This window comes from Leptodactylus fuscus, chromosome 1 (assembly GCF_031893055.1).
Source record: "Leptodactylus fuscus isolate aLepFus1 chromosome 1, aLepFus1.hap2, whole genome shotgun sequence".
Taxonomy (NCBI): domain Eukaryota; kingdom Metazoa; phylum Chordata; class Amphibia; order Anura; family Leptodactylidae; genus Leptodactylus; species Leptodactylus fuscus.
Window position 1 is genome coordinate 198,736,304 of NC_134265.1, and position 18,583 is coordinate 198,754,886.

Consider the following 18,583-nt stretch of genomic DNA (forward strand, 5'->3'; position numbering starts at 1 on the left):
AGCTTGCGAAAATCGCAAACTGACAGGGATTTCCATGAAATAAAGTGACTTTTATGCCCCCAGACATGCTTCCCCTGCTGTCCCAGTGTCATTCCAGGGTGTTGGTATCATTTCCTGGGGTGTCATAGTGGACTTGGTGACCCTCCAGACACGGATTTGGGTTTCCCCCTTAACGAGTATATGTTCCCCATAGACTATAATGGGGTTCGAAACCCATTCGAACACTCGAACAGTGAGCGGCTGTTCGAATCGAATTTCGAACCTCGAACATTTTAGTGTTCGCTCATCTCTAGTCATATCTACTCCCTTTCCGAACCAGAACTTAAGGCCTTAAAAGAGTATCTGGATGAGAGTTTAGAAAAAGGATTTATTCGGCTATCTAAAACCCAAGCTGGGGCACCTTTGTTTTTTGTGGAGAAGAAGGATTCTACCCTGAATCCCTGCATTGACTATAGGGAACTTAATAATGTCCAGTTAAAAACAGATACTCTTTAATCCCAGAATTACTTGAAAGGCTTTGTACAGCTAAAATAAGCTTGATCTAAGAGGAGCATATAACCTGGACAGAATCCGTCCAGGAGCTGAATGGAAGACTGATTTCAGGACTTGGTATGGACACTTTGAATATTCTGTAATAGGCTTTGGACTATATATTGCCCCAGCCACTTTCCAATAGTTTTTCAATTAGGTTGTCAGAGGCTTACTGGATCAATTTATTATTACCTATTTGGACGATATCTTAATTTTTTTTAGAAAACCTGGAGCAGCATTGCAAACATGTCTGCACTATTCTACCATGACTTTAAGGAAACTACTTATATATTAAACTTGAGAAATGTGAATTTCTACATTTCACCAGAAGGTCTGAGTATTGATTTTCATAAAATCAAGGCTGTTGATTGGCCAATTTCAAAAGATGAGAAGGAAATTCACAGGTTCATTGGATTTCTAACTTCTATATAAGATTCATCAACAATTTTTCTAAGATCATTACACCAATTCTTGTATTGTCAGAACACTCTCCTATTCCCTCACCTCAGTGATTTTTTTTCCACCACACCCATCTCCTTCACCTTGTTTTCCCTCTGTTCCTTTAATACTTAAACCTAGCCTTATCTGTGTGAATGACATGTTATCTTCCTATCAACTCTGGGGTGTGTTCTTCTTTCCTATTTATTGTTTGCTGACATTCACGTTTGTGCTTACTATTGCCTTCTGAGTGCTGGCTATTCACTCTTGCTGTTTTGTTACCTGTATTCATATTCCTGACCTCTGGCTTTACCTTTGACTGTCCTCTTGGATTCTGAATCTGTACTGCTTTGCTTGACTGTTACTGATCCCTTGGCTTGCTGACCTCCCTTTATTGTTGTTTGTCTTGTCTGTGTTCTGTGTCTTCACGTATATCTTTGAAGGGTTTCGCTGCCAAGTTGTCTAAGGCATCATATCAGCCAGCTACCCTCTTTGAGATCATTTCTGAGGAAGGTCCTAAGACCGAAACGCTAAGAATCACTGATCTATTGCTCTCTATATATGCCGATTCTCTTATGCCCATGGCACAACGATTGTAACACCTATTTTTTTGGCTTCGTAAATAAATTATGGCACTCCCTGCAATTTAGTGTGTGCAGCAGCATTTTTTCATAGTGGCTGAGGGGTCGAAGGACCCTTTTCTGCTAGCACCATGCTATTTCATTATCGAGTGTGCGGTACCATTGCTTTTTGCATAACTTATCTGTAATAGTGTCAGTCTTTTGAGTCTCAGTAATTTTATAGTATTATCTGGCCAGTTATTGTTTATTTGTATGTACATAGCTCAGCCTCCTCGTGTCACAGTTTGTGGATTGTTTTCTCTCTGCATTTTTCCAGCGGAAACCTGGCGGACCCCATTATAGTCTATGGGGTCCGGAGTTTTTTTTGCAGGTAATCGTTTTTTCAGCGGATTAGGTTTCCATTTCTTGGGTCCCCAAGCAGGCGTGAACCTAGCGTACCCATAGCGTGCTCATGTGTCCTACTGAGCTTATAAATACTACCACATAAGAGATATTTTCACCACAGCAATGGTACTTTTGGTTACAGGCATAAAGTACACTGACCTGATAAGATGAAGAGTGAAAAAATGAACGGTCTTACCATAATTCTAGGTGGGAGACACAGTCAGAGCCGGGCATACCACAGGAGGATATTCTATCCCTGATGTTTACCTGCCGATAGGCCCTAGCTCCCATTAGCTAACAAGGGCAGTCCCAATCTGACCCTCAGGCAAGACCCTAATTGTCCCTACGCGTTTCACCGTGCAGCTGTCAGTGTCGCTACCTGTAGCTAGCGCCAGGAGATAGAACCCTCTGAGATGTGTCCTACCACTGTGGGCATATGTGTTTGAGTTGAAAGGAGCTTGCAGATAGTAGTCAGTCTAGAATAAGGTCCCCTGAAGAGCGGTGTGTTACTGCACGGTGAAACGTGTAGGGACAATTAGGGTCTTGCTAATGGGAGCTAGGGCCTATCGGCAGGTAAACATCAGAGATAAAATATCCTGTGGTAGTATCATGTGGGAGTATTTATAGGCTCAGTAGGACACATGAGCATATACAGGTAGTCCTTGACTTACGACGTTGATCTGTTCTTAAGCGGCGTCGTAAACCGAATTTCGACGTAAGTCGGACTATACGTTCATACAGTACTGTACCATAATAACAGTACTGTACTGTAAACACTTAGCCTATCCAAACACCTATTCTAATACAGTACCCTACATAATTATCAATAAACACAGGTACAGTAAAATATTGTGCAGTACAGTACGTTTAATAATGAAATACTGTAAGTGCTGTAACAGTAATAAACAGTGTACTGTAATAAACAAAGATAACAATTCCAAAGAGAGAACAGGTTTATTGGGAGGAGTCTGCAGAAGGTGCTGGAGATACTGGGGCTGGTGAGTCAAGAGGGGCAGCTGAGGTAGAGGGTACAGGATCTGTTGCAGGATCTGCTGCAGGCCTCTCTACATTCTTGAAGTACTGCTGCAGGTTAGTTTGGAAGGAGATCATCTTCTTCTCCTCCAAGATCTCCTTGTAACACCTAAGGCAATCCATGACTCCTCTGGCAACCCTAGTGTACCTCTCCGTATTGGGATCCTCAGCCTCAAACCTTGACAACCCTTCCTCTATCAGGGCAAAACCTCCTGCCAAGCCCTGCCTTGTAAATCTCTTGGGTTCTGGGGTTGGTATGTCTTCCTCTTCCTCTATCATCTGCTTCTCCAGTTGAATAAGGTCCTCAGCAGATAACTCCTCTCCATGAGATGCCAGTAGCTCTGTGACATCCTCCTCCTCCACCTCCAGATTCATTGTCTTACTCATATCAACAACGTTCTTTATGACACTAGTCACTGACTCTTGAACCTCTGTGACATCATTCACAAACTGGGGACACAGTTTTTTCCACACACCATTCATACTGGTCTGCTTAACCTCATCCCAGGAAGCAGCAATGTTATTCACAGCATCAAGGATGTTGTATGTTTTCCAAAAGTCCTTTAGAGTCAAGTCCTTATTCTTTTCAGTTGCTTCTAAAGCATTACCAAGGCCTTGAATGTAGCAATGACTCCTTGGTCCATAGGCTGTATTAGGGCAGTGGTATTAGGTGGAAGATAAACCACCTTGACATTAGGGTTAAAGTCATCCAGATGCGAAGGGTGTCCAAGGGCATTGTCCAGAATTAGCAACACCTTAAAGGGGATATCCTTGGAGGTACAATACCGCTCCACGCCTGGTACAAAATGGTTGGTGAACCAGTCATCAAACACTGCAAGTGTCACCCATGCCTTCCTATTAGACTTCCAGATGACTGGTAGTTGACCCTTTGAAATGCCCTTGAGTGCCCTTGGATTCTCAGCCTGATACACCAGCATGGGCTTCAGTTTGTAGTCGCCAGCAGCATTGCCCCCAAGAAGCAAAGTCAGTCTCTCCTTGCCGACTTTATGGCCTGGTGCTGACTTCTCCTCCTTGGCAATATACGTACGGTTAGGCAAACGTTTCCAAAACAAGCATGTCTCATCCACATTAAACACTTGTTGAGCACAGTAACCACCCTCCTCAGTTATCTCAGCCAATGCTTTAGGAAACTCAGCTGCTGCTTTCTCATCACCACTAGCAGCTTCACCTTGCACTTTAATGTTATGGAAATTGGCACGATCCTTAAACCTCATAAACCAACCCCTACTCGCCACAAATTCTTCACTTTCACTTCCTTCCCCCTTTTCTCTTTTCAACGCCTCAAACAGTCGCCTAGCCTTCTTCTGAATAACCATAAGGCTCACAGGGATACGCCATTGATTTTGGTCTTCCAACCAAAGCACCAATAATCTTTCCATCTCAATGATAAGCCCACTACGCTGCTTTGTTATCACTGTCGCTTTCATAGGAGCAGATCCATTCACATGTTCAAGGATACGAACTTTATCCTTGATTGTAGCAACAGTGGAACGACTAAGTCCTAATGACCTCCCAATTTCTGTTGGTGTTTCCCCCTTATCAGATCTCATGATGATATCCACTTTCACCTCCATGGTGATGGCCTTCCTTTTCTTTGATCCAGTGGTATCAGATGATTCTGGCTTACGCTTGGGAGCCATAATGAAGGTTGTTATGGCGTGCAGGAGACTCGTTTTCCTCGTGTAACCGGGTACAGTGTACAGTACTAGACTCTATTCTTCCGCCGCTGCACGTAGTTACGCGTAGTTCGACTTATGCCGCAAAACAGCGTAAGTCGGAATGAGGCGTCGTATAAAGCATCGTAACCACGAAACGGCGTAACTCGAGACCGTCGTAACCCGAGGACTACCTGTACTACATATGTGTTATCTCCTAGTATAGGTAATTTTTATTGATATTTGTTTGCTAGCACTTAACATTTAATGGATATATATTAAAATACTAAGTTTTATTTGCATCAGTGCGCTAATTGCTGTTATGGACACGGTGATACCAAATATGTATTGTTTTTATAAACAATCCATTTTATATAGGAAAGAGGCATTTGGGGGCCTTATTCATTATTATTTGTTTATTTATTTATTTTTATTATACTTCAAGTTTTTTTCCCTCACATTTTTTTTTCCGCTTTGTGATGTCCCACTAGAGGACCTGAACCAGCGATGTTCTGATTGCTGGTTCAGTACTATATACTGCAATATATGGGTATACACGTGTGTTGCACTGTATATAGGAAGTAAGCCTATGCAGACGAATAGGCTAACTTCCTCTCGTTGGCAGCAGGATAAACCAGGTATATGGGCTCCTGGAAGCCTGGGATTCACTGGTCAAATATATATTGGCTTTTTGCACCATTTAACGTGTAACATAAATATATTTCTACATTCTATCGATCAATAATTCAAATATGAAGTTCACACAGTGAATATTACGAGCTGTGGATTCTATGGATCAGTTTGATTCTAGTGATACCAAATATATGTTTTTATATTTTACTACTTTTTCATAGTAAAGCAAATTGGACATGAGAAGCAGGTGTAGTGTGGGAACTGTTTTGGACCCATGACCAAAATGTACAGTTGGTACGAAAAGTATTCAGACTCATTTAAAATTTTCACTCTGTTTCATTGCAGCAATTTGCTAAAATAAAAAAAGTTAATTTTATTTTTCATTAATGTACACTCTTGACAAACCCCCCCCCAGAAAAACTGAAATATGACATGGTCATAAGTATTCAGACCCTTTGCTGTGACACTTATATTTAACTCACATGCTGTCCATTTCCTTATGATCCTTCTTGAGCTGGTTCTACTCCTTCATTAGAGTCCAGCTGTTGTACACTGCAGTGTATGAGGGATCTATAAAAACGGACACCCCCTGGGTACAAAACAGTTGTGAAAAATGCTCGATTTTTTTTCAGGGCGTCTTCACCATTGTGCGTCTGAACTTGGCTTAACTTTGCCATATAAATGAGATACAGGAGCTGTTGGCCAATGTCTGTCTCTCTTGAATGCACCAAGAACATAAGGGAAAAGTTAATTGTAAGCAGTTATAAACTAAACAGGAATTTGCATTTAAACTATGTTTAATCCTGCTACATAATATTTTTTATACACCGTCTCAGTTGTATTTGTACTGACTTTGACTTATTCTTTTACAGAACTTGCCTGGAAACACGTGACCCATATTGTGCATGGGATCCAGAGAACAGCCTCTGTGTATTTATTCCTCTTAGATCCAGGTATTATTAAAAATGTATGAATACATGTATATGTACTACAAAAAATACAGTGAAACCTATTTGAGACAGTCATACAAATTTGCACGGAAAAATTGTCTATTTAAAGGGGTGGTCTGCAGTGGATAAACTATACAGCATGGTTCCTCATTCCATTTACCTCCTTCACTGTTAACCTTGACCTACCTGCATGTTATAAGCTAAAATCTGAACTTTAAACTCAACCTGAAAACACCTCAAGAATACCCAATTTGGTGTAGGGCATACATAAAACCTGTCCCTTTTCTGGTCCAGTTCCCTGGATTATACCAACAAAATTGGGAGGGATAGCATGTATGCTTGACATCTCAGTGACAGATTGCGGTCTCCATTGTTCTGCAGTCACACATTGAGCATGACACGGTCTCTGCTTTTGTGTAATGTCTGTTACTTTTCTTCCTTAATATCCCTTGCAAATCTCTTTCCTCTTGCTTCCCATAATCTAGTGATACGGCACAAATCAGTCTCCATATTGGTCTCAAGTGTATATGTCCAAAGGAGTTTGAAGTGAAACATTTGCTCAAAAAGTGGTCTTTTTTTGTGTGAATAAGGGGGTGGTCTCTTATAGAGAGGGAACTTCAATAATCAGGAAATAATTGATCACTGAAAAAATCCTGCCTATTAAGATGAGGGGAGTCTTTTCTAAGGGGTGATCTTCTGGAGAGGTTTCACAAAGTGTATGGTATTCACCATTTAGTAAAGTTTAGTAAGAAAAAGTTTTAAGAAAAGTGTGGCATCACTGTTTGTTCAGTTGGTGGGTGCTTGCCCTCCAGAGTTTCTTTTAAGTAAAGTATCTACATTATTTCCACATGGCTATATGTATGCAAAAAAAAACAAAACACTCTGCCGAACTGGTGTTTGTATCTCTCTTTCTTTCACTAAAAAGTTTAAAGGGTTGGGGGATATCGTCACTCCATAGGGAGAGGACACCATTTAGGTGTGTGGAGTCTTATTAAGCCATGAGCGCTCCACTGTGCAAAGCAACATGGGAAGAATATGCAAATCTGACTTTCATGATGTAATTAGGAAGTCAGTGCCTCAGGCATGCACACCAATAGAGGGCGCTCACTGAGGATGTGCAAGTCTATCTTCCATGATGTAATTAGGAAGACAGAGCCTCAGTCAAGCAAACCAATAGAGGGCGCTCCCTTTAACATCATGCCGACCTTCTCAGAGGCCTTTGTTGGCAATGATGTTGGGATTTTACCAGGTAGTCTCTCAGCCAAGGACAGCTGTTTCGATGTTATTGCATCTCGTCAGCTTGGCGCAGAGAGGACTGACCTGGCAGAGGTGAGAGGCTTAGACAGGGTTGGCCCTCTATTGGTTTGCTTGACTGAGGCTCTGTCTTCCTAATTACATCATGGAAGATAGACTTGCAAATTCTCAGTGAGCGCCCTCTATTGGTGTGCATGCCTGAGGCACTGACTACCTAATTACATCATGGAAGTCAGATTTGCATATTCTTCCCATAAAAAGTTTAAAGGCAGACAGAAGGGTAGATCAAGGTGTATGTAGGTGTATGTGTTTGTCATTAACCATGTGCTAACTTAAACTTTAGAAGGACAACATGCAATAGTAAAACTGTTCCATTTTCAGATGTACCTATTACGTAGAAAATGTAAAAAAAAAACAAACAAGTGTATATGTGTGTGCATTAACCCCTTAGTAGCGAGCTTGTTTCAGGCCTTAACCCCATACCACCAAAGGGTTTTTCGATTTTCAATGTTTGCAGGACAAATTGTTCTTTGTAATTATACCATATTATTCTGTACAATATACTGGGAAGCTGGAAAAAAAACAGAATGGGGTGGAATTGGAAAAAGTGCATTTGTGTGACATTCTAACAGACTTTGTTTTTACGGTGTTCACTGTGCAGTCAATTTGACATGCCACCCGTATCCTATGTTTTGGTACAATTCTCGGGATATCAAATTTATATAGTGTGTGGGGGGGATTGTTTTATTTTTTACATTGTAACCCCTTAACAGAAATTGAACTTGCAATTTCCTGATCACTTACATAATAAATTGCACTACTTATATACTGTCAGGCTTCAGTATAGGGAAGGAGACCCCTTGAGCAATTGTCAAGCAGAAGGCCATGAAGAAGAGATAATGACCTGTGGAGATGTGAGGGTGCTGCCATTGTCAACCTGAAGTAGCCTCCTACTGTCTGTTAGTTTGCATACAAATGCCTGAGCGTCAGAATTTCTAGGCTAACGAATACTAATACATTGTTAGAAAGCCACAAGGGTTGGATTAACAAGGGGTTGATATACTGCTCCTGCACAGTATATGCACTTTGCTGTCAGTGCCCACCACTGAACATTTTTCACCAGAGCTGGTGTCAGTACCCAGTAAGGTCAGGTCCCACTCCTGCTTTTCGCTCTTTATTTTGAGCAAGAGAAAATATGTAAATACTGCACTGTTGTTCTCTAAAAAGCTGAGAAAATACAAGTGAAAATTTTATTTGCTAGTTTTCCAAAATATAAAAGTGCAGAAATTGTTAAATGCATTTTTAAAAAGTTTTTATATAATAGTAAATAACATTGACATTATTTGATAGCTTTGTATTTGGAGTAAGCCATAAAATGCAGTAAGCCATGTTATTTATGTTGATTGTTAAATTCCATAAATAAAAATGATGCGATTGATTTGATTTATTTTTGTGCCTTTATTGGTACATATTAGGTTGGAGCTACACAGAGATTTTGCAGTGGTAACCAAACTTGCCATGGTCACAACTCTAATATATACTGTAGTTTAAAGTACCCTGAAATTGCTGTGTCTGTAGGCAAATGCAGCCCATTCTCACCATTCATGTCTTAGAAACTGTTTGTAAATATTTTTTTTTTAAAAATCAATAAGTGCACATTTATTTTTACAAGTGAGTGGAAGTTACACCTTCCTCTTCTTTCTTTATTTCTTCTTTTGGTGATGCCCTCCGGTCCTGGCTCTTCCCCAGCTTCATCATCTTATCTTCTGGAATGAAGAAGTTCGTGAGCATACTGCGCATGCATAGTACACTCACGTAGTTCTAAGGGTTACTTAGAACTACAACAAAAATGGCGGCGGCACGTGCGCAGTAGCACTCTGGAGGGATTGATACTGCGCATGCACGGGATTTGAACAGAAGATAAAGGCAGGGAAGAGCCAGGACAGGAGGACGTCACTGGAAGAAGAAAGAAGAGGAAGGCGTGACAGCAAGATGACGTCGGACAATGCAGGACTGCCCAGCTTGCACGGGTAAGTATTATTTCAATAATCGTTTTTAGGGTATTATTTTAAAATGGGGGGGGGCTAAATAACATTAAAGGTGCCTGAATAGCCTTTTTAAAGGCTATTCAGGCATATGTGGGGCTCATGCAGCAAAATTTTGCTGATAGAGCCCCTTTAAGTTTTCCCAGATAAAAATATTGATGACCTATGCTCCTTATTCAGTTGCGTGGACGCTGAGCTTGTTTCAAGAATATCCCAGCATGGCATCTACCCAGTGTACAGAGTTGTCTGCTTCCAGCTCTGTACATTGTGGTTTCTGCAACTGTTGGTATCAGCTGATTGGTAGGCATACTAGGTTTTGGACTCCCACTTATCTGATAGTTATATCCTATTCTATTAATAGGTGATCACTGATCATTAATGTAAATATTAAAAAAAAAACCATAAGTTTTAGAGATGAGCGAACACTATTTGAAACAGCCGTTTCGAATAGCACGCTCCCATAGAAATGAATGGAATGGCTACAACCATTCATTTCTATGGGAGTGGGCTATTCAAAACAGCTGTTTCAAATAGTGTTCGCTCATCCCTATTAAGTTTTTCCTGTTTATTATTAAAGGGATTCTATCATTGGATTTTTCGAGTTTTAACTGACACCACGTAGGAATAACTTTTTTAAAGGCTATTCAACTCCTACCTTTACTGCCACTGTCTTTGCTGCAGTTTTTACATTATTCCCGGTTTTCGGTTTTTGCAAATGAAGCTGAGCGAGCACAGCTCCTGCAACTCTGCCTATGTGTATTTTCAGCACAACCCCTGTTTTTTTTGTCCAGCCTCTTCGGGTTTGGGTAGAGTCAACAGTGCATACCCTGCCCGTCATCTTGATTTGATAACAACAAGAGTGTACCCCACACTCTATGGAGTATGCTCAGTACTCCATAGAACTACACAGGCACAGTAGTTATCGAATCAAGATAGCAAACAGAGCATACATTGTCGGCTCTGCCCGAACCTGAAGAGGCTAAGCCAACTACGCATGCGTGGAATTTTGATCCCAAAGATGATAACATTGGCTCCTGACGAGGAGAGGCCAGACAAAAGAAGCAGGGGGCATGCTTAAAATACACATAGGCGTCGTTGCGAGGGCTGTACTCTCTCAGGTTCATTAGCATAAACTGAAAACAGAGTATAACATGAAAACAGCTGCGAGGATAGTGGAAACAAAGGTAGGAGATGACATGTTGTGTCAGTTAAAACTCCAAAAATCCAATGATAGAACTACTTAAACTAAATATCAGATCACAGTGCCAGGTTCTGCACATAACAAAACATTGACATAACATGACACCTAATTGACCCATTGACTTAGTCTATCTTAGTGTACTTCATTTTGATTAAAATAGTAGCGCTCCATGCTCTATTGTTTTCTGTCAAATATGAAGAAAACTTTTACAGATGTGTTTAAGTATTGAGTGGCTAGCTATCTTACCTAGAGTGTGTTATTGTAATATTTAATCATGTTTCAGTCTTCTAACTAGCATAAATGTTTTTCAGGATTTATCATGAACAAGACCTTGTTGGAGAGCGAACACCGCAACTTGGAAACTGTGATGGTGAGTGTAAAACTGTTGTTTCTTTTTAAGGGATTTCTTTTATCCCAAAGGACCCCAAACATGGTAAGGCCGGGTTCACACGATGTATTTTGGCACGTAATGTGGCACGTAGACGCCGAGGGAGCTTTTGCGGGCCGTATACGCTCCCATTGTTTTCAATGGGAGCCGGTACCGTATACGTGGCGCTATTTTGCGGCCGCCGCAAAATCACGGCCACAAAATAGCACCGCCGCGTATACGGTACCGGCTCCCATTGAAAACAATGTGAGCGTATACGGCCCGCAAAAGCTCTCGCAGCGTCTACATGCCACATTACGTGCCAAAATACATCGTGTGAACCCGGCCTTAATGTTATTTTATTACTGCAGTGATACCAGTTACAGTATTTTTCCACAAAAAAGCTGAGGCTTCATGTTGCAGAAAAGCTGATTTTTTTTGTTGCAGATTTTGCTGCAGATTTTTAAGCCAAAGCCAGGAGTGGACTGAGCAGAAGGGAGCTGAGTAAGTGCTTCCTATGTACCGTATTTTTCGGACTATAAGACGCACCTAGGTTTTAGAGGAGGAAAATAGGGAGAAAAAATTTTGAAGCAAAAACTGGTAAAATATTTAATATATGGGAGTTGTAGTTTTGCAACAGCTGCAAGGCCACATTGACAGGTGACCCTGCAGCTGTACGGGGATGCATAGAGTGGTTTTTTTTGCGGGGCCAGAAGTACTTTTTAGTTATACCATTTTGGGGAATATCTATTTCTTAGATCACCTTTTATTGAAAAAAAAAACCCGGTGGTTTATGATATATGATTTTCTACTTTTATATATATATTCTAGGGACAGGAGGTGATTTAGAACTTTTATTTATTTCATATTTTTATTATATATTTTTAAAGCTTTTTTTTTTTTTACTATTTTATTCCCCCCCCCCAGGGCTTGAACCTGCGGTCACTTGATTGCAAGTCCCATAGACGGCAATACAACTGTATTGCCGTCTATGGGACATTCTGTCTATTAGCATTACGGCTGGTCATAGACCCAGCCGCAATACTAATATATAGCCGTGACAGGCCTGGGAGCCTCATTAGGCTCCCGGCTGTCACCCGAACAGGTCGGCTCCTGCGATATCGCCACGCAGGAGCCGGCCTGCAACTTCACAGGTACGGGGCCGGTGGGGACCGGCCCCGGGGGAGAAGGGGCCACCGATACTGACCCGGAATCCGCTGTACTAGAGAGGCGGATGCCGGGGAGGGATAGACGCCATTACAGGTGCCGGGGCCTGAGACATCGCTGCCCTGCCCTGCATGAAGCCAGCTGCGGGGGGGACGGAGGAGCGGAATAGCATCACTCCTCCCGCTGCTGGCTTCATGCAGGGCAGGGCAGCGATGTCTCAGGCCCCGGCACCTGTAATGGCGTCTATCCCTTGCCGGCATCCGTCTCTCTATTACAGCGGATGCCAGGCGCCACATTCGGACTATAAGACGCACCCTTCTTTTCCCCCCAAATTTTGGGGAAAAAAAAGTGTGTCTTATAGTCCGAAAAATACGGTATTTCCCATTTCATTTGTAACCAGTCCTTGGTTTGGCTCAAAAAAAACCAAAAAAACAGCAAAATCTTTAACAAAATAAAGCAGCCTTTCTACAACGTGGGACCATAGCCTGAAACATTTTATAAGAAAGAAATTTAGAGACTTAACTTGTGTTCTCTTGATTAATGTGTTATACATGTCAGTGTTAGGACTTATTCATACAACTATACAGATTTTGACGGATCTAACAGCCATGAAAAACTGAAGTACTTGTCAATTTTTGATACATGTTTTGCATACATTACAATGTGTTTTTCAGTATCCTGCAAACTGATATACAAAGATGTCCCCTACATACATCTCTGGCCTAATCTTTCAGTACCTACCCACACGTAACATCTGATCCTCACAGGATCTCCTACTCTGCTCTGCTCCTATCTGCTACTGCCACCACACCTCTATCTGAACAGCTTCTACCCTCACCTACTGGCTTACTCCTCCTTCCCTCATATATTGTAAGCCGTTCCAGGTGGTCACTGTTAGTACTGTACTTGTTTTGTGGATTGTATGTAAATCCTCAAATGTACAGCACCATTGAGTTACTGGTGCACCAAATATAAATAAATATTAAATGGATTTCTTTTTGGTCCATTTGGCTGTTAAAATGAACAAAGATAGAGCATGTCAGTTATTTTGACAGTCATGGTCAAAAAGAAGGACATGTAAATAGACAATGAATTCAAAGTGTTCTCAAATTGACATTGTTTTTTCACTACGAATAAGGCCTAATACTTACAGGCAAACTAACTAGGCCCAGACTTCTGTGGCAACTTATTGACACTGTGCAGTTGTGCTGCATCGTGCAAAGACTAGATTGCAGATGGAGTCCCACCTCAGCAAAGGCACTTAGGAGTAACAGCCACTATTAATTGTGGCATCCAAAGGGGTAAATGACCAGGATAAGAAAAACAAAGATGTTACACATGACATCTGCTGCTGAGACCAGGATGTTCCAGTGCCATCCCCTGTTTATGACTCTGTCCAGAAATTCCATTTAACCAGCACCATTTATGTGATGCAGAAGGAGTCAATGATTTCAATAACTGATTTATACATTCATGTTTGTTGTCTTAAGTAATATTTAACATTTGCTTTTTAACAGGTTTATTCACGCAAAGCTTCATTGAACATAGAGGTGTTGAAGTATCTGTCAACATGCTGGTTGTTTCCACTGTTGCAGCATTTGTTGTGGGTGCTATATTGTCAGGTCTAGGCGTGTGTTTTTTGAGCTCTCAACAGAGCAGAAGACTGAAGTGCAGACAAAAAGAGAAGGACAGTGGCCTTATACTGGACAATTCAGTTAAAAGTGTGAGTAGAAGTAGAGACTTAGGCCACCCAGATCGTGACCCTGTATTCACGTCTTTAAAACATGGTTGGAACCCTGGCAACAGTAAGGAACACAGCGGCATTCCACCAACCCCTGAACAGACACCTGAACAGCACAAGAGAATAATTGATTCTCAAGAATATATTAATTACTCACTGCGAGATTCTTCTGCCAGCTTACTGCACCAAGACATGCATCTGTCGTCTTCTAATTTGCCAACAGATAACCAATATGAATCCCAGGACACCCACTATGCACCATTAAACAAGGAAGATTCTCACTATTTGCCTCTAAAAGAGGATGAGTCTCAATATTTATCACAACATGAACAAACTGTTCGAGTTCTAAATCATCATGGAGAAGATACTTGCTGTTACATTTCGCCTAATGTCAAAGAGTCTTGTACTTTACCTGTACCCGTGGCTGAGAATCAGTATGTACCTCAAAACAGGAGCAGCCCAAACTTCCTGTCCAAATGTATACAGGAATATTTAACTCCTTATGGAGAGAAAATGCAGCATCACTCATCACTAGGACCTGACCCACATTATATGCATGCAGAATTACCATGCCTTTGCTCCGGCAGAAAACATAGACGTGTAGTTTCTGCTTCAGCAAGTGAGAATTTTTGTCAAAGACCTTATCGAGGCAGTACTCCCCAGCTATCCTCACATCTGAAGAGAGAGCTGACTTTTAACTGTGAGGAAAACTGGCGAAGGCCCGCTGATACAATGTACATTTATCCTCGAACATCTCAGAGCTTAACTCCTGGCTCAGACTTCAAGCTAATGTTACAATTTGGAATGCCACATACATCCAAGTCTCAGTAATGTAATCTTAAATGATATGATACATTGGCTATTATAATTTGGAGAGGCCACCACGTAAATTACACTAATAGACTTTATTAGTGCTGGGCTCCAAGAACAAAAAGTTACGTAAATATTACAGTTAACTCTGTGAACCCCAAGTCAATAATTGAAGTCTCCAGTGCCTGTTCCTTAAGCTTTGGAAATGTATACTCAAGCTACTGGGAAAAATGATTGCACCTAAGCCTTGTATCAAATCAAGTACAAGCTTCCTAAATCTCGTTGAAGTTGCTGTTAAGAAAGCATCTATATTAATGGGAAGCTTGTGTTCCCTCATCAGCCAAGCACAATATGTACAGATCAATATTTTATTGACAATTTTCTAAGTATTATGTTAATAAGTTCAGAGTAGTAAACAATTTATGCATGGCTGTGTGTGAATTAGGAATGAGGTCAATGTGTGTTTATAAGTAACATGAACGCTTAAAGGGGTTAGCCCACAAAAACAAAAAGACAATTATTGTCCGCAAGAAAAGTAATGTATGATAGCTAATGATCTGCTTACTGGGACCTACACTGATCATGAGAACAGAGGTCCTATTTCACCCTTTCAAATAGGGCAGTGACCATGCATGTGCAGTACGACTCCATTTAAAGGGGTTATCTTGTTTCTAAGATTGAAGACCTGTCCTTAGGTAGGTACTGCAGCACTAATCCATAGACTTCAGTGGGGCAGAACTGAGTACCTACACTCGCCACCACAGTTTTTAAGGCGAGAACAGCACAGCTCTCCCATGCCGCCTTGGTATAGGTGTCTGTGGGGGTCCCGGTTGTCAGAACTCTGCTAATCTAATAATAATACTCTAGAAACCGGATAACACCTTTAAGGTCTATGGGTCACTTGAGATAACTATAGAGAATGTGTCACCAGAAAATTATTTAATAATGTTTTAATAAAGTTTTATGTTAAACATATTTTTTAATATTTTTTTTTTTGAGGTTTTTAAAAAATGTATTTGTTTTTATCTGTGTTAAAAAAAATAATTTAAAAATCCTGCAGTTCTGACTCTGGCCACTTAGGGTGCATTCATACAGAGGAAAATGGCACTGAATTTGGTGTGATACCCGCGTCGGATTCATCACTGAAAAAAAAAAAGCCTCCCATTGACTTCAATGGGTTCTTTTTAAGGAATCCATTGAAGTCAATGGGAGGCTTTTTCTCAGCACTGAATTTGACGCAGATTCTACATCAAATTTGGCGCCATTTTCCTCCGTGTGAATGCACCCTTAGATAAATAATTTGGGAGACTTTCTCTTTACTCTAGGAGATTTCTTTGCAGCAGCCACCACATTACTCAGCACACTGTTGATCATAGCTATCATGTATATGTACAAGTGACACAGAATCCAACAGTTACAATAGTTGATTTTGCATAGAAAACTCTCCCATAAAGTCAATATGGTCTTCAGGAGCCAGGAAGCCACAAGCTATATTAGGCTTGGTTGCAAGAGTTAGAATTGCAAGATTTTTAGGGTTTTATAAATATAGACAAGAACATGGAAAATTAAAAACCTCACAAAAAGATGATTTAAACAATTGGTCATTTCCTGGTAACACTTTGTGCGGGTAGGCGATAAACGTTGTTTTTGTTTTGTAGGCCAACCCCTTTAATAAGAATTCCTCTACACATTTGTCAGGTAGTTCATTTCCTGATCCATACATTAAAAAACTAAAATCCTGGTTGCCTCACAGACTAACTGTGCTAGTAAAAACCTAGCCAGGCTTTCTTATGCCATGGTAATAAAAAAAAAAAAAAAAGTCTTAATTACATTACCTATTACTTATATATCCCTATCATGCCAACCATATATTGTACATTAGATAAAATTAGTCTTTCCCCACTAAATTTGCTAGAATCAGCCAAGGTTTTAATGTGTATAAGGGCTTCCTGACTTTTCCCATATAGAAGATTTGGGGGAAAGATCAAACACAGGGAATGTTGAATTTCAAGATACTTAATCCTTTGTTCCTGCAGAAAAAAAGGGGAATGGACTGTGAGAGGTGTCTGAACTGATTTATTCCTGCTATCCTTTCCAATAACTGACTGTCCATATTTATGGGGGAGTTTGGAGAATTATCACTTGGTGGATGTCTCTATCTCACGTATAGACATAATTCATTGAGAAGGAATATTAACTGTGACTTATCATTCATAGTTTACACCAGAAGATTGTAAAGCAATGTTTCTTAAGACTGGTCTTTAAATAGGCACTACAGCAAACTGAGGAGCTCTTACTGTGGAAACACTTAAACAATGAAGGTTCCTGTTGAGTGACATCAAATAGAGATCTAGAAAACTATGTCAAATTATTCAAAAAGTATGTTGGAAAATTAATTAACTTTTTATTATTCTGAAAACCTGGAAAAAATGTTTTCCTATTAACGGAATACTCCTTTAGGCCGGGGCTCCAGGTTGCGCACACACAGCATTTTACATTACCTGCAAAGGGGATGGGATTCTGGCTAATTCCATCCACTCATTGCAGAAAAATATCCGCAGTGGAAAAGCTGCGATTTAATCGCAGTATGTCCATTAATCATATGGAAATGCCGGAGGAAAACACTGTGGGGAAAAAACGTGACATGTTTCCACAGTGGTTTTGTTTTTTGGCTGTGGAGCCTTAGCCTTAAATAGGTTGTTCCATCTTGACAACTTTGTCTCTACATAAGAACCAGCTGCTGAATGGCTAAGGCAATATGTAAGGAGAAGGACCCCCTTGAATGGAATTTCTCAGTGCACAAGTCACTCTTTGCAGCAGCTAACTTCTGTGGTTAGTAGAAGAGAGTCCCAAGTAAGGGACCTCTTTTCTCTAATATGACTTATGAGACAATGCCTAAAATCATTGTATATTGAAAAGTCAAACAATTTGCTAGGGTAATATGAAGATCTGTCCTGTGCTCATTTAGCTGCTGGAATTTTTACATAAGAGAGAAACCCCTTCCCATGTGATATATGGAAAACATATAGAAAGGAAAGAGCATATTCAGTGTAATAGAAATATGTACCTGTAACGAACTCTTCCTGGCAATATCACCTACATGTTACGTGTATGTGCATACAGCTGGGATTGTACGGTTATGGGTTTTCCAGGTAGCAAACTCTATAACATGCAGTTATCAGTTGTATATGGACATATATAAGCTTATAAGTCCTAAATCTAGCAAGAAAGTTTCCTTTAATTAACACAGTACTCTGGAAAATTTCAAGCAATTGGTATACAAAGTATATTGGGAATATTTATAATATTTAATGATATAACAACTAAGCTTTATTTGCATAAAATGCAAAACCTTATAAAGGTAAACATGACCTTTTAGGGGTCCTTAAAGACTGTTCTAAAGTGGTAGGTCAAATAAAATTTGAGCTTTGTAAGACCGTTAATTTTAATATTTTTTTGTTCATGCATAAAATTGTGCTGTGTTTTAACTTGTAAGTTAAGATTTTTTAATATTAATATCAGAAGAGTTTAGCAGGTCACCAGTAGTGTGCTATGTAACATATGAAGTGCAAACATAAGAAATATGCCCCCACAAATCTAAATACATGTGGAATATAAATCATGCCGCTATAGCAATTTGAAAAATAACCAGACCTGGTCAGGTTTTCCTGTAACACAAGTTGTATATTGATAGAAAGAGAAAAAGCAATAAAAATCTTGATTCTTTTTGGATTCCAAAATAGATCATGACATGTTTTTCCACTATTGTACCG

The 18,583-nt window shown here is 40.3% G+C and overlaps 1 protein-coding gene across 2 annotated transcripts in view; it reads left to right on the forward strand.

Moving 5' to 3' along the window:
- Window positions 1-15,315, forward strand: part of SEMA6B (semaphorin 6B) — a 129,225-nt gene extending 113,910 nt beyond the window's left edge. For both annotated transcript variants that reach the window (XM_075281159.1, XM_075281166.1), the window contains exons 15-17: window positions 6,148-6,228; window positions 11,037-11,095; window positions 13,777-15,315. In XM_075281159.1, the coding sequence (XP_075137260.1) occupies window positions 6,148-6,228; window positions 11,037-11,095; window positions 13,777-14,831 (1,195 nt within the window). In that variant the 3' untranslated portion in view covers window positions 14,832-15,315. The remainder of the gene's footprint in view (window positions 1-6,147; window positions 6,229-11,036; window positions 11,096-13,776) is intronic.
- The last annotated feature ends 3,268 nt before the right edge of the window (window positions 15,316-18,583 follow it).